This window comes from Oncorhynchus mykiss, chromosome 5 (assembly GCF_057628025.1).
Source record: "Oncorhynchus mykiss isolate SJ-2025 chromosome 5, ASM5762802v1, whole genome shotgun sequence".
Taxonomy (NCBI): domain Eukaryota; kingdom Metazoa; phylum Chordata; class Actinopteri; order Salmoniformes; family Salmonidae; genus Oncorhynchus; species Oncorhynchus mykiss.
The window spans coordinates 77,434,775-77,457,111 of record NC_143026.1 but is presented as its reverse complement, the minus strand read 5'-3'; the positions used below and the strand labels follow the sequence as shown (position 1 = coordinate 77,457,111).

At 42.0% G+C, this 22,337-nt stretch overlaps 1 protein-coding gene and 1 long non-coding RNA gene across 3 annotated transcripts in view; both read left to right on the top strand.

The window, feature by feature from the left end:
• LOC110524582 (BMP/retinoic acid-inducible neural-specific protein 3) overlaps positions 1 to 15,513 on the top strand; it is a 76,729-nt gene extending 61,216 nt beyond the window's left edge. The window contains exon 8 of one of the 2 annotated variants that reach the window (XM_021604383.3): positions 13,632 to 15,513. In XM_021604383.3, coding sequence (XP_021460058.1) covers positions 13,632 to 14,748 — 1,117 coding nt within the window. In that variant the 3' untranslated portion in view covers positions 14,749 to 15,513. Of the gene's footprint in view, positions 1 to 6,936; positions 7,382 to 13,631 lie in introns of those variants that run through there. The other variant, XM_090236036.1, reaches the window with a different exon arrangement.
• LOC149983584 (uncharacterized) overlaps positions 1 to 22,337 on the top strand; it is a 473,580-nt gene that overhangs the window by 327,186 nt on the left and 124,057 nt on the right. The gene's annotated exons all lie outside the window — the stretch shown is intronic.

The window sequence follows — 22,337 nt, the reverse complement described above, 5'->3', positions numbered from 1 at the left end:
GAACTTCAGGGAAGTTTGGCAGAAGTTGCTCTTCTTCATATTCACGGTCAGACCAGCTTCTCTTAGCTTGTCCAACACTGCTTGAAGATCTTGAAAGTGTTGTTCTCTGTTCTGGGAGTAGATAATTATATCGTCCAGGTAGACGAAACAGATCTTCCCTTTGAGCTCACCTAACGCAATCTCCATCAGTCTTTGGAAAGTGGCAGGTGCATTCTTTAATCCAAAAGGCATCACCTTAAAGGAAAACAAGCCCTCAGCACAGACAAAAGCAGTCTTGTCCTTGCTTTCCTGGTCCATCTCAACTTGCCAATAACCACTATTGAGGTCAAGGGTAGTGAACACAACAGCGCCAGACAATGACTCCAGGATCTCGTGGATGGTAGGAAAAGGATAGGCATCAGTCTGGGAAACATTGTTGGTCTTCCTATAGTCCACACAAAATCTAAGACCACCAGTCTTTTTTGGGATGAGGACAACAGGAGCAGCCCAAGGAGAGGAGGAACATTCTATTATATCTTGTGTTAACATATCATTAATGAGTCCCTTTTGGATGATTAGCTTCGCTGGGGACAAACGATATGGCTTTTGCTTGATCGGCATTTCCTGTGTAAGGAATATTTTGTGCTTCAGGAGCCCGGTGCGTCCTAGCCTTGAAGTACATACATCAGCATTATTCTGCAGCTGTTCCAACAGCCTTAACTCCTCTGGATGTTCCAGCTGAGCTCTTCTTACAGCCTGTAAAAGGAGATCGTCAGAAGGATTATCAAGGGTTAGTGGTAACGGAGCAACGGCAGAGAAGACTGCCACATTTGAACCCCAATCATGTAACTTCGTAGCTTCTGATTGGTAGAAATGCTTCTTGCTCGGATTGTATGGAAACCAGTAGCAATTGTGTGCGATATCAATCTGGACACCACTGAAGTACATGAAATCAATTCCCAACACGACAGGAAAAGCAAGGTTCTTGGTTTGTAGGATAACCGAAGGAATCATATAGGAGCGGTTACACAGGCGGAACTCTACCTCACTCCATCCAAGTGGTCGTTTAGCCTCACCATCAGCCAGGTAGAGTGGACCTTCTGTCCACGGCTTCAAGTTGTATTGCGGACCTTTAACCTCCTTCCACAGTTTCTCATTGAGCAGTGTGTAGGATGACCCGGTGTCCAGGATGGCTCTTCCTGTCCATGGGCCTATGGACAGGGGTAACACCAGTTGGTGCGGTATGAACTGAAAGGAAGGGGATGTCGATGGGGGGGCGTAGGCAGTGACTCTTGGGATTTCAGCTCTGGTTAAAGCACCCAGAGAAGGATGGTCATTCCTGCGAAGAGAGTTAGGTGTGTTGGCCTGTTGTGATTTGTGGTTTCTGGAAGGGTTTTCGTGATACGGTCTTGGGCATGTAGCTGAAGAATGTCCCTTTTGGCTACATCTCCAACAGAACATGAGAGGGGTCATGGCTTGAGACTCTGGCTGTTGTTGATGGTCTGTCTTGGGTAACGGTTTGGGTGTCTGTTTCTTTCTTTGGTCATATTGCTGTTGGCATTCTCTGTCCTTCTCAAACTGCTGTCCCAAGCGAACCAGTCCATCGACAGTGGTGACTCGTTCTCGGAGTTGACTGGCTAGTAGTGGGTTGATGTTCTTCAAAATCAATTTAATGACCTCTTCCTCCTCAATGCCAGGTTTCCACCTTCTGCACAGGGAGTGGTAACCGTATGCAAAGTCACGGATACTCTCTTTCTCTTTGTACTCAATTCCTGACTCTGTCTGCCAACTCATCTGTGTAGTCCTCAGACAGAAATGCAGAGGAAAACTTGGCCTCAAAGTCAGCCCAGGAGGTAGTGGTGAGACGTGCCACATCCCACCAGTCTCGAGCTGTCCCATGCAACACATTCCTCAATGTGGCAAGGAGTTCTTCGTCAGCCAGGGGATTGAGGGCAAGAAAGTCACGACATCTTTCTAGGTACATTAGCGGATCAGGACTGTCATCTTTTTTCCCAAAGGTGGGAAATTGCAATTTAATGGGCATCGCCCCCACATGACATCTACTCAAATCACCATGAACAAACGAGCTAGGAGGGATTGAGGAAGTAGAGGGGGAGGGCGTTATCGGACAATGAAAATGAACAACAGGATGCATGGTGGATTGCATCCTGCAAGGGGTGGCTGTAGCATGGCCTTGTCTTGGCTCTTCAGAGGTGCCAGCTTGGCCCTCAGTGGCCTGAACAGAAGTGGACACTAGAGAAACTCTGTGTAAGGAGTTGTGCTTAATGGAGGCCATGTCCACAGACACGTCATCCAACATTTTAACACAATTAGAGAGCTCTGTTTGCAAGTGGTCTACAGTGTTAACCATGGGAGAAAAAACAGAATTAACGTCCTTGAGGACCTCAGTGTGATGATGTTGCAGGCGCCATTGGAGAGTGGCAGTGAGTTGGTTTCGTTGGTAGTCAAACTGCCTGTCCATGGCACCAGTAATTTCCCGTCTTCCACTCTCACTGAGCTCTGTCAGCGTGTGGGTTAGAGTGCTCAGTGAGTTTCTGAATTCCATGGCACTCTGTTGTTGCTCTTCCCTCAGACATTTGAATTTATCGTGGATAAGAGTTTGGAGATGTTGTTGAGTCCGACGTATATTAAGGATGTCACCTTGAAGTTGTAAAACTACAACCTCTGGAGATAAACCAGACAATGGAGGAAGGTTGGGTGTCAGATGGAGGGCTGTCTCAGTACTTTCACACAGATCCATGTCAATAAGTGAGTAACTGGTTAGACCTCCTGTGGCCTGTGGTCCAGACCGAGCATTCAGATTCCCAGGGCTCTGGCCCAAATCAACTCCATTATCTCCATTCCCATTATGATTTGTGTTGTCAGCTTGATGGTCAGAATGGCCCTGTGTATTCCCATTGACAGGTATGAAATGGATGAGCACATTATCTTGGGGTGAATCCATTGTTTTAATTCCACACAAAATATTTGCTTTGGTTAGTTCTCAATGTTGAGCTGTCCCATCTGGGGTGCCATTTTTTATGTAACGGTTTTGACTTGAGGTTATTTTTTATAGGGGTGCCAGGTAGGTTGTGCCTACCAGAGAAAACATTGGTTTCTCCTTTTAGTTTGGGAGGGAATGAGTCCCATCTGGTCCGTCAAGTCTACACGAAGGGAAATCAACTTTTCATAAACCCTTAAAACATTGAAAAGAACTTCAAAAACAACTATTCTTTTGCGTGGGTTGTATTAGCAACATCAATGGATTACACACACATAATAATATAACACAATGAGTTCTGGTTCCTCCAGAAATGTCCTGTACCTCGGGCCTAAAAAGAGTCCAGCCCGGTAAAGGAGTTCAGTGAACTCAAGTGACTTTTGTCACGCAATGTTTGTCCGTTCATTCCGTGTAGCGTAAACCCAGTATTAAATCATACAATCAATATAACAATTTTACCACAGAACTTTAAAGCGTATCTGCTCTTACTAATTCCTCAACTACATCTAACTACATAAATCATCACCGTATACATCATATCAAAACAAATGAAATACCTTATACAAAAAAGGTGGTAGTCAGTCGGTCAGTCAGACAATCCAATCCGCCAACAGATCTCCAGCGGAGAAAGGCCACGAAGAATAGAGAGGAGTAGTCCACGGACGCAAAGAGTGGATCCGATCCTGGGTAAACTCTCTCAGGCTACAAAACACACGTTTAACAGCAACAAAACAACAGGAATAGAGAAGCTTCGGGAACACATCCTCAGTCACGTCTCCATCAAAAAAAAAAACACTTTTGCGCAGCTGATGCTGGCTATTTAATTGGGAATTAAAGGGAAAGCACCCTATTGGAAGGAGAAGCACTGAGACGGCTCAAAATAATTCAGGGCCGTCACAAGCATACCACCCTGCGTTCCACTGCTAGCTGCCACTGAAGCTAAGCAGGGTTGGTGCTGGTCGGTCCCTGGATGGGAGACTCTTTCATATTGTCAAAAGAAATATCACAATCCCCCAGGGCAGTGATTGGGGACATTGCCCTGTGTAGTGTCCCATCTTTCTGATGGGACGTTAAATGGGTACCCTGACTCTCTGTGGCCACTAAAGAGCACACAGCACTTTTCATTTTAACCCTGGTGTCCTGGCTAAATTCCCAATCTGGCCACCTAATCATTCCCAAGCTTCCAATTGACTCATTCCTCTCCCCTGTAACTGTTCCCCAGGTTTTTGCTGTAAATGAGAATTTGCTCTCTGTCAACTTACCTAGTAAAAAAAGGGTTAAATTCAAATTAAATTAACTCAAATGTACAGTAGGCCTAGCCCCTATCATTGTGAATGCTATAGCCTATGTTTAACAATGTATTTCCATATTGATACAATTACAACATATTTAGCAAATATGGGGCAGGCTATTTAACAAACTAGGCTGTAACAAACTAATATTCAAATTGGGGTTGAGGACAATGCAATAGATAACACCATAAATACACAACTTGAAGCAAACACAAATTTAGCCATGGAGCACATTCTGTTTCCCCAGTGAGGGGCCAAGCCTCGACAATCCCGCAACTTTATTCATCAAAACCCAGCTTTTTCACACTACTGCCAGCTACTGCGCCCATCATTCTGGTTGTGAAAATACAAAAACTATTTCTGACACACCCCTGAATCTATAATGCTACCGCCAGTGCTAAGATTTACCATTGCATTAGGTTTGTTAAAATAGAGCACACAGAGGTATCCACTGTCTCTGGTGTTGGGTGTCTGTGAAAAGCTCTGACAAATTAAGATGGCATCTCATGAAGACATAACACGTGCAGTTTGAACTACTCCAGGAAGTGACGTTGCAAGCTAGCTCAGTGCTGCCCCCTCTCACGGATTTGTATTTATTTATTAACGAGTTAGATGCAAAGGATTTACTAAAGACACCTGACAATGCCCAAATCCCTGTGATTTGCATGAGACAGAGATGGAGATATCGGGGAGGTAGGGGGTGCCTTGTACGGATCTAACGGCAAGTGAGTAATCTGCCTCTGCCATCAGTACTATTAGCCAACATACTATCATTGGATAACAAAATAGATGAACTATGATCACAAATATCCTTCCAACGGGACATTAAAACTGTACTATCTTATATTTCACCGAGCCGTGGCTGAACGAGGACATGAATAACATTCAGCTGGCCGGTTTAATGCTGCATCGGCAAGATAGAACAGCCGCCTCCAGTAAGACAAGGAGTGGCGGTCTGTGTATATTTTTAACAGCAGCTGATGTACGGAATCTAATGGTAAGGAATTCTCTAGGTTTTGCTTGCCTGAGGTAGAATATATGTAGACCACACTATTTACTACGAGTTTTTAATCTATATTCTTTGTAGCTGTCTATTTACCACCACAAACCGATTCTGGGACTATGACTTCACTCAATGAGCTGAATACAGCCATAGGAAAACGCTCATCCACTGGCTAAGCTCATAGTGGCCAGGGATTTTAATGCAGGGAAACTTAAATCTGTTCTACCTAATTTCTACTAGCATGTTAAATGTGCAACCAGAGGGGGAAAAAAACTCTGGACCACCTTTACTCCACACACATAGACACGTGTACAAAGCTCAGAGACATTGGCCATGTGGTGCCAGGATAACAACCTCTCCCTCAATGTGATCAAGACAAAGGAGATGATTGTGGAATACAGGAGGAGGACCGAGCACACCCCCATTCTCATCGACGGGGCTGTAGTGGAGCAGGTTGAGAGCTTCAAGTTCCTTGGTGTCCACATCACCAACATACTTTCATGGTCCAAACACACCAAGACAGTCGAGAAGAGGGCAAGACAAAACCGTTTTCCCCTCAGGAGACTGAAAAGATTTGCCATGGGGTCCTCAGATTCTCAAAAGGTTCTACAGCTGCACCATCGAGAGCATGGTTGCATCACTGTCTGGTATAGCAACTGCTCAGGATCCGACCACAAGGCACTACAGAGGGTAATGCCTACGGCCCAGTACATCACTGTGGCCAACTTCCTGCCATCCAGGACCTCTATGCCAGGCGGTGTCGGAGGAAGGCCCTAAAATTTGTCAGAGACTCCAGCCACCCTAGTCATAGACTGTTCTCTCTGGTACCGCTTGCCATGCGGTACCAGAGCCCCAAGTCTTGGTCCAACAGGCTTAACAGCTTCTACCACCAATCCATAAGAACATCTAATCAAAGGGCTACCCAGAGCCCTCTTTTATGCTGCTGCTACTCTCTGTTTTAAATCTATGCATAGTCACTTTAACTCTACACACATGTACATTTTACCTCAATGACCTCGACTAACCTGTGACCCCGCACATTGACTCTGTACCGGTACCCCCTGTATATAGCTTTGCTACTGTTATTTTACTGCTGCTCTTTAATTATTATTTATTTATATTTTTTCCTTATTTATTTTTTACTAAACACATATTTTTCTTAACTGCATTGTTGGTTAAGGGCTTGTAAGTAAGCATTTCACTGTAAGGTACTGTAAGGTACTACACCTGTTGTATTCGGTGCATGTGACAAATAAAATGTTATTTGAACATTTGATTTGAAGTGGGATTAAAATGGATTTTGTATTTTTTTTTTAATCTACACAAAATGCTCTGCCAGTGGAGAACACTTCCAACATTTGAAAAATAAAACACTAATAAATGTATATCTCCATTAGTTAAGTCAATACATGTTAGAATCACCTTTGGCAGCGATTACAGTTGCTATTATTTCTGGGTAAATCTCAAAGTGCTTTCTAAACCTGGATTGTGCAAAATTCTTCAAGCCTTATAAAATTGGTTGTTAATTGCTAAACAACCATTTGCTGGTCTTGCCATAGATTTTGAAGCAGATTTAAGTTGAAATTGTAACTCGGCCACTCAGGAACTTTCACTGTCTTCATGTTAAGCAACTCCAGTGTAGTTTTGGCCTTGTGTTTTAGGTTACTGACCTGCTGGAATGTGAATTCATCTCCCAGTGGCTGGTGGAAAGCAGACTGCACCAGGTTTTCCTCTAGGATATTGCCTGTGCTTGGCTCCATTCCGTTTCATTTTATCATGAAAAACTCCCCAGTCATTACAAGCATACCCATAACATGATTCAGCTACCACTATTCTTGAAAATATGGAGAGTGATACTCAGTAATGTGTTATGGATTTGCCCCAAACACAACATTTTGTATTTAGGACAAAAGTGAATTGCTTTGCCACATTTTTGTTCAGTATTACATTTGTTCCTTGTTGCAAACAGGATGCATCTTTATGAATATTTGAATTCTGTACAGGCATCCTTTTCACTCTGTCAATTAGGTTAGTATTGTAGAGTAACTACAATGTTGTTGATCCATCCTATCACAGTCATTAAACGCTGTAACTGATTTAAAGTCACCATTGGCCTCATGGTGAAATCCCTGAGTGGTTTCCTTCTTCTCCGGCAACAGAGTTAGGAAAGACGCCTATTTCTTTGTAGTGACTGGGAGTATTGATACAAGATCCCAAGTGTAATTACTAGCTAATAAATATCATGCTCAAATGGGTATTTAATGTCTGTGTAATTTTTTACCATCCTACCAATAGGTACCTTTCTTAGCGAGGCATTGGAAAACCTTCCTGGTCTTTGTGATTGAATCTGTGTTTGAAATTCACTGCTCGACTAAAGGATACAGAGAGGAGGTATTCATTCAAAAATCATGTTAAAGGCCTCCCGAGTGGTGCAGCGGCCTAAGGCACTGCATCGCAGTGCTTGAGACGTCACTACATTCCCGGGTTCGATCCCAGGCTGTGTCACAGCTGGCTGTGATTGGGAGACCCAGTACGGCTTGGCAGGGTTGTTTCGTAGGACGCATGCCTCTCAACCCCCGCCTCTCCCCAGTCCGTAGTGGAGTTACAGCGATGGGACATGACTGTAACTACCACTTGGATATCATGAAAAAGGGGTAAAAAGCACCCAAAAATATTGACTATTGTTGGACAAGCAACTTATTATGTGACTTGTTAAGTACATTTGTACTCCTGAATTTATTTAAGGTTTGCCATAACAAAGGGGTTGAATACTTATTGATCCAAGATATTTCAGCTTTTGATTTCTTATTAATTTGTAAACATTTAGAAAAAAATAATTCAATTTCGACATTGTGGGCTATTGTGTGTAGGTCAGTAACAAAACATTCTCAGTTGAATCAATTTTATATTCAGGCTGTAACACAACAAAATGTGTGAATACTTTCTGGTGTATTAGAAGCAATTATTTGTACTATTACATTTTTTTATGTATTTTCCATTCCCTATAATGGGGTCCTGTTTTCTGCTAACAATGCCTGCAGTACTATAGTAGGCCTTCAACTTCCGTGGCTTCAATGAGCGGGACCATTGCTACATGTAACACCTCTTAAGTTACCACCCACCTTCTCGCTCACCTCACCCCGTCTCTCATGGCAACACGACTCCGGTAATATTTACATATCCCCCGCCATTAAGTATTCTGGGTCAGCCTGGTGGGAGAAAAACATTCCTGGCTGAGCAGAAGTTCCAGTGAGGAGGAGAGATATGCACAATACCCATGTGGGCGACAAAACCAGGCCCAGTAGATATAAATGTTTCTGCAGCTGCAAAGAGATTTGATTAACAAACATGGATAAAATGTCTTATAGATACCTTGAGGCCTGCTTTTAAGGGAGAGCATTTTATTTTCAGTTTTTCCACTTTCATATATTTTCGTAAACTGACGTCAATTCTTCATAAACTGTTGATGTGTGCACATATACCCACATAAATTCAGTATCTATCATTGTTTACAGTATGTCTCATCTGGGGTACTGAAAATACCATGACACCCTGCCTGCATATATTTAAGAATTAAACACTGCGACAACCTATTGATATGACCAGACATAAAATACTACAGGGTTATACCTAATATATTGTTATTTTGTTAGGAAAATACAGCTGTATCATGACATGAACCCAAGGAAGATGGAATTTTGTATTGGGGAATGTGACTATCTAGTTATTCTAGTGAACTTGATATCCCCAAAATGACTGTACGTACACTACCGTTTAAAGGTTTGGGGTCACTTAGAAATGTCCTTGATTTTGAAAGAAAAGCTCATTTTTTGTCCATTTAAAATAAGATCAAATTGATCAGAAATACAGTGTAGACATTGTTAATGTTGTAAATGACTATTGTATCTGGAAACAGCTGATTTTTAATTGAATATCTACGTAGGCGTATAGAGGCCCATTATCAGCAACCATCACTCCTGTGTTCCAATGCCATGTTGTGTTAGCTAATCCAAGTTTATAATTTTAAAAGGCTAATTGAGCATTAGAAAACCCTTTTGCAGTTGTTAGCATGGCTGAAACCTGTTGTTCTGATTAAAGAAGCAATAAAACTGGCCTTCTTTAGACTAGTTGAGTATCTGGAGCATCAGCATTTGCGGGTTCGATTACAGGCTCAAAATGGCCAGAAACAAAGGACTTTCTTCTGAAACTCATCAGTCTATTATTGTTCTGAGAAATGAAGGCTATTCCATGTGAGAAATTGCCAATTAACTGAGGATCTCATGCAACGCTGTGTACTACTCCCTTCACAGAACAGAGCAAAATTGCTCTAACCAGAATAGAACGAGGAGTGGGAGGCCCTGGTGCACAACTGAGCAAGTATATTATATTAGAGTGTCTAGTTTGAGAAACCAACGCCTCACAAGTCCTCAACTGGCAGCTTCATTAAATAGTACCCGCAAAACACCAGTCTCAACATCAACAGTGAAGAGGCGACTCCGGAATGCTAGCCTTCTGGGCAGAGTTGCAAAGAAAAAGCCATATCTCAGACTGGCAATAAAAAATATATAAGATGGGCAAAAGAACACAGACACTGGACAGAGGAACTCTGTCTAGAAGGCCAGCATCCGGGAGTCGCCTCTTCACTGTTGACGTTGAGACTGGTGTTTTGCGGTTACAATTTTAATGAAGCTACATTAGTCATTTACAACATTTACCAATGGTCTGCACTGTATTTCTGATCAATTTCATGTTATTTTAATGAACAAAAAAGTAGCTTTTCTTTCAAAAACAAGGACATTTCTAAGTGACCTTAAACTTTTGAACAGTAGTGTACGTAGAGCCATGGAAGCTTATAAGAAATCCCACTTCGACCTCCAACGAGCCATCAAACAGGCAAAGTGTCAATACAGAACTAAGATCAAATCCTACTACGTCGACTCTGCTCGACGGATGTGGCAGGGCTTGAAAACTTTTATGGATTGCAAAGGGAAACCCAGCCACGAGCTGGCCAGTGTCGTGAGCATACCAGATGAGCTAAATACCTTCTATGCTCGTTTTTGAGGTAAGCAACACTGAACCATGCATGAAAGCACCAGCTGTTCCAGACAACTGTGTGATCTCGCTCTCCATAGCCGATATCAGTAAGACCTTTAAACAGGTTAACATTCACAAGGCCGCAGGGCCAGACGGAATATCAGGATGTGTACTCGGAGCATGCACTGACCAGCTGACAAGTGTATTCACTGACATTTTCAACCTATCTTTGACCTGGTCTTTAATACCAACTTGTTTCAAGCAGGCCAATGTATGTAACTGGATCCTGACTTCCCCTGGCAGTGAGGGTAGGCAACAACACATCTGCCACGTGGACCATCAACATGGGGGCCCCTCAGGAGTGTGTGCTTAGTACCCTCCTGTACTCCCTTTTCACCCAACACCATCATCAAATTTGGTAATAGCACAACGGTGGTAGGACTTATGACCAATGACGATGAGGCAGCCTATAGGAAAGAGGTCGGAGACCTGGCGGTGTGGTGCCAGGACAACAACCTCTCCCTCAATGTCAGCAAGACAAATGAGCTGATCGTGGACTATAGGAAATGCAGGGGCAAGCACGCCCCCCATCCACATTGGTACATTGTTGGGGCTGTAGTGGAACAGGTCAGGAGCTTCAAGTTCCTCTGTGTCCACATCACTAAGGAATTAATATTGTCCCCACACCCACACTTTTGTGAAGCGGGTACTTCAGTGGCTGTTCCCCTCAAGAGGCTGAAAATATTTGTCATGGGCCCCCATATCTTAGAGGTTCTACAGCTGCACCATTGAGAGCATCTTAACTGGCTTCATCATTGCTTGGTACGGCAACTGCAAGGCATCCAACCGCAAGGCGCTACAATGACCGCAAGGCGCTACAATGACCGCAAGGCGCTACAGAGGTTTGTGAGTATGGCCCAGTACATCAATGGGACCAAGCTACCTGCTATCCAGTACCTCTACACCAGGCGGTGTCAGAGGAAGGCCCAAAAAAAATGATCAGACTCCAGCCACCCAAGCCATAGACTGTTCTCTCTGCTACCGCACGGCAAGCGGTACCAATGCACAAGTCTGGAACCTACAGGACCCTGAACAGCTTCTACTAACAAGCCATGAAACTGCTTAACAAGACTGCTAAATAGCCAATCAAATGGCTACCAGGACTACCTGCATTGACCGTTTTTTGCACTAACTCTCTTGCGCTAACTCTGCATACACACTGGACTCTACCCACACACTCACACATACAGTTGAAGTCGTACGTTTACATACACTTAGGTTGGAGTCATTAAAACTCATTTTTCAACCACTCCACTAATTCCTTTTTAACAAACTATAGTTTTGGCAAGGCGGTTAGGACACCTGCTTTGTGCATTACACAAGTAATTTTTCCAACAATTGTTTACATACAGATTATTTTACTTATAATACACTATCACAATTCCAGTGGGTCAGAAGTTTACATACTCTAAGTTGACTGTGCTTTTTAACATCTTGGAAAATTCCAGAAAATTATGTCATGGCTTTAGAAGCTTCTGATTGGCTAATTGACATCAATTGAGTAAATTGGAGGTGTACCTGTGGATGTATTTCAAGGCCTACCTTCAAACTCAGTGCCTCTTTGCTTGACATCATGGGAAAATCAAAAGAAATCAGCCAAGACCTCAGAAAAAAATTGTAGACCTCCACAAATCTGGTTCATCCTTGGGAGCAATTTCCAAACGCCTGAAGGTATCACATTAATCTGTATAAACAATAAGGAAGGAGACGCGTTCTGTCTCCTAGAGATGAACATACTTTTTTTATTTATCCCCTTTCCTCCCCAATCTTCGTGGTATCTAATTGTTAGTAGTTACTATCTTGTCTCATCGCTCCCGTACGGGCTCAGGAGAGACGAAGGTCGAAAGCCATGTGTCCTCTGAAACACAACCCAACCAAGCCGCGCTGCTTCTTAACACAGCGAGCATCCAACCCGGATGCCAGCCGCACCAATGTGTCGGAGGAAACACTGTGCACCTGGCGACCTGGTTAGCGTGCACTGCTTCCGGCCCGCCACAGGAGTTGCTAGTGCGCAATGAGACAAGGATATCCCTACCGGCCAAACCCTCCCTAACCCGGATGAAGCTAAGCCAATTGTGCATCGCCCCATGGACCTCCCGGTTGCGGACGGCTGCGACAGAGCCTGGCTTGAACCCAGAGTCTCTGGTGCCCTAGACCACTGCGCCACCCGGGAGGCCGAGATGAACGTACCTTGGTGCGAAAAGTGTAAATCAATCCCAGAACAGCAGCAAAGGACCATGTGAAGATGCTGGACGAAACAGGTACAAAAGTATCTATATCCACAGTAAAACGAGTCCTATATCAACATAACCTGAAAGGCCGCTCAGCAAGGAAGACGCCACTGCTCCAAAACTGGCAGAAAAAAGCCAGACTATGGTTTGCAATTGCACATGGGGACAGAGATCGTATTTCTTGGCGATATGTCCTGTGGTCTGATGAAACACAAATATAACTGTTTGGAAGAACACCATCCCAACCGTGAAGAACGGGGGTGGCAGCATCATGTTGTGAGGGTGCTTTGCTGCAGGAGGGACTGGTGCACTTCACAAAATAGATGGCATCATCTATAGAAAATTATGTGGATAAATTACCCGACACGTTTGACCCAAGTCAAACAGTTTAAAGGCAATACACTCAATTAGTATTTGGTAGCATGTAAACTTCTTACCCACAGGGAATGTGATGAAACAAATAAAAGCTGAATTAAATCATTCTCTCTACTATTATTCTGATATTTCACATTCTTAAAATAAAGTGGAGATCCTAACTGACCTAAGACAGGGAATTTTACTAGGATTAAATGTCAGGAATTGTGAAAAACTGAGTTTTTAAATGTGTTTGGCTAAGGTGTATGTACATTTCCGACTTCAACTGTACTTACACTGACACCCCAACACTCACACACCAAACAAAGATATACTACATACGCCCACACATCGCATGAGCACACATGCATATTGACGCCACACTCACACACACATTTAAAAAGGACAAAGCAAGCATTTCACTGTTAGTCTACACCTGTTATTTACGAAGCATGTGATAAATTGAATTTGATTTGATCCTTGTGCAGATAGTGTTCAAAAGGGGTTGTGTTAAATGCGGAAGACACATTTCAGTTGAATGCATTCACTTGTACAACTGACTAGGTATCCCTCTTTCCCTTTTCCCAGAACTGCAAAGTGTTTGACCACACAAAGTGCATTTCCTGTAGAAAACAGTCTGGAAGTTTATCTTCATTGTGTTTATCTGTGTTTTGCAGGTCCTTCACCTACTGGCTGAACTTTATCTTGTCCATCATGTACTGCAGTGAGAACAACCACATAGGTTCATACCTGGAGGAGACAAGGAGCTGCTCTTGCCCCTATGAACACCCGTCCTGCCAGGGTGTCATACCCTGCACCATGGGCGAGGGCTCCTTCTGCGCCTCCTGCTCCTACGACAACCGCTCCCGCTGTGCCACATGCAATCCTGGGTACATGCTCAGCCAGGGGGTCTGCCGCAATGAGGTGCCGGACTCCACAGACCACTACATCGGCTTTGAGATGGACCTGCAGGACCTGGAGCTGAGATACCTGCTACAGAAGAAAGACAGCCGTATTGGCATCCATGGGCTCTTCGTCAGCAATGATGTCCGGCTCAACAACTGGTTTGACCCATCGTGGAGAAAGAGGATGCTGCTGACACTGAAGAGCAACAAGTACAAGTCCAACCACGTCCACATGCTCCTCGGGATGACCCTGCAGATCTGCCTTACTAAGAACAGCACCCTGGAGCCAGTGCTGTCTGTCTACATCAACCCCTTCGGGGGCAGTCACTCTGAGAGCTGGATCATGCCTATACACCAGAACAGCTACCCCGACTGGGAAAGGACTAAACTAGACATTCCCCTGGACTGTTACAACTGGACGTTGACTTTGGGCAACAAGTGGAAAACATTTTTTGAAACTGTCCACTTCTACTTGCGGAGCCGGATCAGTGCTCCGTTGCCCCAAGGGAACGGCTCAGTCTACTACGAACCTTTAGAGTTCCTGGAGCCTGGTAAGAACCTGGGCTACATGAAAATAAACAGCATCCAGGTGTTTGGCTACAGTATGCACTTTGACCCGGAAGCGATCCAGGACCTGATTCTGCAGCTGGACTACCCGTACACTCAGGGATCGCAGGACTCAGCCCTGCTGCAGTTGCTAGAGATCAGGGACCGGGTCAACAGACTGTCCCCTCCTGGACCTCAGCTCCTGGACCTCTTTTCCTGCCTGCTGCGACACCGCCTGAAATTATCCACCACAGATGTTGTCCGAATACAGGCAGCGTTGCAGATTTTTTCTGCCAAACAGCCAAACTCCATGGAATACGAAACAACCAAATTATGTAGCTAATAAGGGGCCGGAGTCCAACTACACAGATGCTTGTGCTGCTATTACACTGACTTGATTACAGTTAAGAGCAATTTTGTAAGGCACCGAGGGACATTTCTTTGTTTTTATGATGTTGAGCGCTGTTTATTGGGATTCGTGTAAAATTATATATTTCTGGAAAGTGTGTGTCATACAAACACAAGGGGGCTTCACCATGCCCACTTTGCCTTTTTAAATGATAAGAAATTAGAAACAGAGTTGATTTCTGACCGTGATGGATATAAAAGATGTATCATCACTGATATGTTTCCCATAAATTGCACAGATCTCAATAATCTGTTAAAATGTGAAGCTTTTGCTGATAATTAAGTGTTATCTCAACAGTGTGTTTGGTTTGACACCAGCATGGCTTTACTTAGGTCTTTCACTTTGTTATTGAACACACCATTTTTTATTATCATACTCTTCTGTTTAATCCCACTACACCCCATGTGTCCAGAGCTAAATGAGATGCTAAGGAAATCAAATGTTCCTTGTTTGTCATAAGTTTAAATTCCCACACAGGCTTTTCTATTTCACATATTTGTAAAATTAGAGTTATACAATACTTCAGACATGCAGAAATAAAACACCATACACGCAATGGCTAGTATGTTTATGTTACTTTTATTTTTTATAATGCAGTCGTTTGTGAACAGTTATGAAACAATGTCTATATGATGTATGAAAACATTCTGAATTTGCTAATTCACTAAATAAAAGTCATTTTTATGTGCCATCTGTAAATAGTTTAGATGTTTTATCTAGTGGATATTTTTATCAGAGATAATATTTGATCTTTGGTTAAATAATCTAGATTATATCATATCTGATGTATATCTTTGTATATTATATTTCAAAATCAATCTCTTCTCTGAAAAGGAAATGCTTCATGCAAACCACAGAATATAAGATGTTCCATTTAGTCCTTCGGTGTTTTGAGAGTATTTATTTTCCTGTAATTTGAGAGAAATGTTGACTTGAAAGAACCTTTGCAATTTATCTGTGTAAAGGACTTTGACAAGGCAACATTGCCCGACAACAAAATAATATATTTAAGTCACAACAAACCCTAGAGCAGAACTCGCTCCTGTGTTTGGCATAAAACGCCAGGTGACTTATTCTTCGATTAATGACTTTTCCCCTTGGATATCCTTGAAAGCAATCCAGCCAATTCACTGCAGGAAAAAAGTGTCAAATACTAAACGAGTGGTAGCCTGGAAAGTTTCCCTATATCTTCAGATGATTATCAATCAAAGTGGAGGCATTCCTTGTTTATTGATTCACTCTCTCTTCGTTCTGTCTGTCAATATTTAGTACTTTTTCAGAATTTGTGAGAATATGAGGTATGAATCTTTTTTATGTGCCAATATGAAATCTGGCTTTAAGAAAAGTAAAAACAAATGCTCAGGTTAATTGGACGTCTGATGACAACAGTGAAACAAAAGTGTCCATCGGTACACTTGAAATGTGAGTTTCAAGGACTTTCAATTGTCTTTGTTTTAATTACATCCCACTGGGCACTAACTGGTTGAATTAATGTTGTTTCAACGCAATTTGTCAACCTATTGTGATGTGGAATCTACGTGGAAAATACACTGGATTCGAAAAAGTCATCAATGTAAACTTGTGAAATTTCAACCACAGGTTTATGTCATCATGGTAACTACATTTCAACATAGAAAGTTAGTCTATAAATTATTTTGAATTTGTTTATTTAAAACATCAGATCTTCAAAGTAAAATCCACTATCAGAAAAAAACAATAAGCTGGGCAGAACCTCCTACTGGAGAATGAATCTATCTACAGCAACCTTTTGGTCTCCCATTCAGGATTTTAACCAAACCCTACTTAGCTATGATATTTGTTACTGACTATTACCAATACGTGAGAATGATGTTGAGTGATTTCGACTTAAAATCTAAATAGATGAACTGCTGCTATCGAAGTCATTCCAAAGGGTAGATTTAACAGAGCAAATTAATGTGACTCATAACATCAATGATGCTATTTAGGCCTATATATTTTTTTAGTTAACCGTTATTTAAAGTTGAGCATTTAAAAATATATATATATTTTAAAAATCTGTTCAAATACACCCCTAGGAAGAGTGTAATTTTTTTTGGTACATTTTCTGACAAGCGAGCACTTTTTTTCACGTTTTCAGAAATTCTTAGAATGTTTGGGAATTACGTATGTTACGGCATTTGAGAAAATGTTATAGTAATATAGAGTGGGAAAGCGGCCGTGTGTTTGGACAATTAATAGACACTACAGTAAATAAAACCTAATAAAAAAAAGTATCATCCAGGACTGGAGTCTACACAGGCCGTTGCACCATAGCCAATCAGAGCTATAGTAGGCCTTTACGCAAACATCCATTTGCCACAAGGACCTGCCATCATTCACTTTTAACTGACCTGTGTGTTTACAGACATTTGCATCAGCGCAACTTTTTAGAAAATTAGAACGCATTTGGCGCAAGCCACAGATTTCACCTGAATGGATTTCTGCAAATATATAAATAACACGGAAGTCCTCTTGCATATTGGAACTTTACAGTCCTATTGATCAAACCACAAAAAGGTAGGCTATCTTTCCTTATATGCCAATCATCAACAACAAGATGAACAACTATTGCTAGCCAGTGCAAGATGAGGTAAAATCGAACAAAGGAACATTAGATAAACCCTCACAAACCTTTTGAGCTAGTCGGCCGTCAAAATTGCACCGATAAACGATGGGGAATAGTAAGTTGCCTGCTCTTCTTTCTGCAGCATACCTGCCATATGCATGCTTCTCACAACCAAGCACCCAATCTAAATGCCTAAAGTTGGCTAGCTTACTAGCTAGCTACTTCCAGACACAAACGAGAGAACACCTCACTTTGACTATTTTACTTGCCGTAACAGAGCTGGTTAGGGTGTTTACATGTTATCTAGAGCATTCGTGACTAACAATTACTTTTTTGCCTATTTTTACTGACACAGGTCGTATTCAGCATGTTGCACATTCTTATTCATCACTTATTATGTACTTTTGCACACTCAGACGAGAGTGCTCTGAAATCGGAGTAGATAGTCAGAGTAAATTTGCAAACACAAGAGATATGCTAACTGGGTAACAGTTGTTCAAGTTCAGCATAGCTAGCTAACTAGCTGGCAAAACAATTCACATTTCTTGCTAGCTAAGCAAAAGACACCTGACTCTTTACCTATGTAGCCACCGAAAAAGGACATGAGGGAAGTAGTCAGTCAGTCATTCACCCACTCCTGCAATTACATAAAATTCTACTAGCAGCTAGCTAGCTAACGTTAGGTTCTGTGTTTTTAGTGTTCTATATAAATAGATACGCTAGCCTATTAGCCACGTTATGCCTGACTTGTGATCATTGCCCTTGCTAGTTTGATTGTATTGACATTCCCAGTCTTAGTTACATTCGTCCGTTTTTGTCCTAAATATTGAGTCATTGAAACTAAAACAGTGCATCCCGAATGGAGGCAGCAAACAATATTCCATGCCAGCTGTGATTTACAACATGATAGCAATATTTTTAGGACTGCCAAGAAAAGTATTGGTGAATTATATTAATCATGCATTGATCTGCATTCACCTATTCTGCCAACAATGCTTTACTGTACGTCATGGAATGTTGATAAAAATATAACCCATTTTTAAAACCTCTTATAAAGTTGGTTTTGTAGCACAAACTTGGAATCTAATATTTTTGACTGATATTATGATTGTCTGTTTGTTTCATATCTCCAAAGTAGTTCAAATGCTGTCAGTTCCACTTTAACCTCTAGTGACTCCCCATCCCTCATGCGGGAGCGTAATCATCGACTGACACTAATTAGCATTACGCAACGGACATAAATATTCCTAGAAAATATTCCTATTCATGAAAATCACAAGAGAAATATATTGAGACACAGTTTAGCCTTTTGATAATCACCCTGTCATCTCAGATTTTCAAGATATGCTTTACAGACAAAGCTAGACATGAATTTGTGTAAGTTTATCGATAGCCTAGCATAGCATTTTGTCCAGCTAGCAGGTAACTTGGTCACGGAAATCAGAAAAGCAATCAAATTAAATCGTTTACCTTTGATGAGCTTCGGATGTTTTCACTCACGAGACTAGATAGCCAATGTATCTTTTTCCAAAAATATTATTTTTTGTAGGCGAAATAGCTCCGTTTGTTCTTCACGTTTGGCCGAGAAAACGCCCAGAAATTGCAGTCACGAAAACCCGGAAAAATATTCCAAATTAGCTCCATAATATAGACAGAAACATGGCAAATGTTGTTTATAATCAATCCTTAAGGTGTTTTTCAAATATCTATTCGATAATATATCCACTGGGACAATTGGTTTTTCAGTGGGACCGATTGGAATAATAGCTACCTCTGTATTTTACGCGAGAATCACTCTGGGAGCCATCAGGTGACCAGTTGCGCAATGTAGCCGCTTAAGGGTATTCTTCAACATAAATGCGTAAAACTACGTCACAATGCTGTAAACACCTTGGGGAATACGGAGAAAAAGTAATCTGGTTGATAGCCCATTCACTGCTCAATAGGGACGCATTAGAAAGCAGATCTTTCAAAAGATGAGTCACTTCCGGATTGGATTTTTCTGGCTTTCGCCTGCAATATCAGTTCTGTTATACTCACAGACAATATTTTTACAGTTTTGGAAACTTTAGAGTGTTTTCTATCCTAAGCTGTCAATTATATGCTTATATTAGAGCATATTGTCCTGACAAAATATCCTGTGTACCACGGGAACATTATTTTTCCAAAAATGAAAATACTGCCCCTTAGTCACAAAAGGTTTTAACCAGGCAAGTCAATTAAGAAGAAATTATTATTTACATTAACAGCAGGTAAAAGGCAGGAGATATGCTTATTCAAAGTTTTGAATTTCAGTTCATTATTATAGCGCCCCCCTGGGACCTATGTACCTAATTTCATGACTTCAGATCAAACGGGGTGAGGCTCGTGACCTTTCAAAGTTTGCATTTTCAATATCTTATTATAGCACCACCATCTGGCCAATCAGTGTAATTTTGTAAATGCTGGATCTCTATGGCAAGACACATCATACACCAAAGCTTAGTTAAAATTGGGCCAGTGCTGTTTGCGATATTGTGTGTGCCTAATGTATGAACAAACAAATCTACGAATGAATAAACAAATGAAAGTACAGACGGACGGAGAAAGATCCACATTCCCCTCCCCAGATTTCATCATTGTGGATAACAATGTGAGACAAAATGGAAAACACAGACAGAAGACACTGGCTACAGCACAAATACAACATTGACAAACAGTGGATGTGTGTGACATCGAGTGAGAACTAGAAACAATTACATGTCACAAAAACCTGTTTATCTATTTGTTCTTTGAACTCCTCCAGGGACACCAGGTCCTGGAGATTTAGGTTGGCTTGGAGGGAATTCCAAGACCAGGGGGCTGAGTAATGAAAGGAACTTTTTCCATGCTTGGTTCTAATTTGCTGTACGATTAGCATAAGACAAGATTGAGATCTGAGCTTGTTTGTGTTTCCATTTCAAGCTAGAAGAGCGGATAGATAAACTTTACCTAAAATGACCTCAAGAATGAACCAGTGTTTGAGCCTGCGTGTTGCTAGTACACTGTAAAGATCACCATGATGAGTTAGATGTCTCTGATTGGTAACAAAATGAAGGCTTCATGATACAGATTCAAAAGCCTTCAGTGTAGAGTTTTAGGCTTACACATAATAGTATCACCATAGACCAACACAGAGAGAAAGGTACAACAAATCAACCATTTTCTGGCGGATTTGTGCAGGTAATAAAACCCAATTGCCAGCATGTGTTTATGGACAAGGTTCTCAACATGGGTGTTGAAACTTAACTTCTCATCCACCCTGTTGTAATAAGAGCCCACGAGTGAGGGTTACACACCCTCCAGGCAAAGATTTTAAGTTTTGTTGTTGACAAGTGACCCTCAGTTATGAATGGTGGATGGAGAACATATATTCCCTATGTACTACATTCCAGGCCAGAGTGTTCTGTTATTGACAGCACCTTCCTCAAGCCATCAATGATGGAGCAAATTTCCCTCTGCACGCATTAATGTGCAAAGGGGGGTCAGACCTTCCAGTCACTGAGTAGCTTACAAGACTCCCCCGTCACAAGAACAATAAACTCCTCTCCGTTTCCCCTTTTTATGACTCCTGAAGGATTGTCTCCTGAAGGAGGTCTAAGAGACAAAGAACAGGCACTTTCTGCAGATCAGCAGATCATCTTTACAATGTACATGTGTTACTGGGGATTACCAACTAGAATTTCGGATACCATAGATGTGGATTCCAAGGGGGGGGCAGGCTATGATATTCCTTGTAACAGGAAGGAAAAGTAGCAGCAATTGTGAAAGTGACATTTAAACTCATTTCTGAACAATGTACCGAACAGGAAGACTCATGACATTGGTTGGCATAACTTTATATTTTTCTTCTGATTTTTATGTCTCTAAAAGGGTTATAATGTGTATTTGCTGAGACATGGAATGAATGCATTTTACTTAAGGCATGTTTAGAATCTATAGGATATGTATTTCATCCTAGGGACTGTTGACCTGTTTTCTCTACAGTAGGAACATACTGTCGATACTTATGAGGAAATCTTAGATTTATCTCACTTGTCAAAAATTGGATGGATTCTTGGGATCAACGGGGTGGTCCCGTGGTACCTTGTCTTGCCTATCAGCCCGCCCTCTGTGAGTATCCCTATAATTGCAGGACTTGCTAACAGACTGGTATATCAAGTTTCTTCGCGGTGCAGCCACACCAGTTGAACAAATTATCCACATTACCTTGAAACCAAACACCTATTGACGAGACCTATCCCACTCAGACAGAAGCAATCATCCTAGAGGTGATCCTGCGGAATGCACTGTTTGCTCATTCAAGACTAACTGACTGAGTTCACAATCCACCCCGGCTGGGATCAGGGGAAGAATTCACTGCACAGGAAAAAGCTGTAATCAACTTTACTCTCCTTGACTGAGAGAGAGAGAAGTGGGTATAGCTCTTTCTGCTATGAGCTACTTCGGCCTGCTGACCTCAGCACTACTGTCGAAAGAGAATTGGACAACAAACCCTTTACCCCAGCTCCATCTCATCCTAACGGAATCCAACTGAGCAGGCAACACCGACATGCAAGTTGGTGTTGCATTCTTACTTTCCTCTGAATGTGGCGCTGTTTGTGTTAAGTGGTGGAAGTCATTGAGCATTGTAAGAGGGTAGGTATAATTTACAAAACAATGATCAATACTGTCCTGGCACTGTCAACATCGGATGCTAACTGGTAGCCTAGTCCATGTCTATTCCTGGAAGGTGAGCTCTATAGTTTCACGGTTGTGAAAGCCTATGTTGATGTAGCCCTCTCACATATTCTCTTTCAATGAATAAGATCATATCATCCACAAAAGTCCTGTGAATGTGTTGTTGAGTACATAAGCCTATTCATACTGATCTGTGGAGATTCTCACCTCAATAACTGTGTTGTATCCCATTGTACCC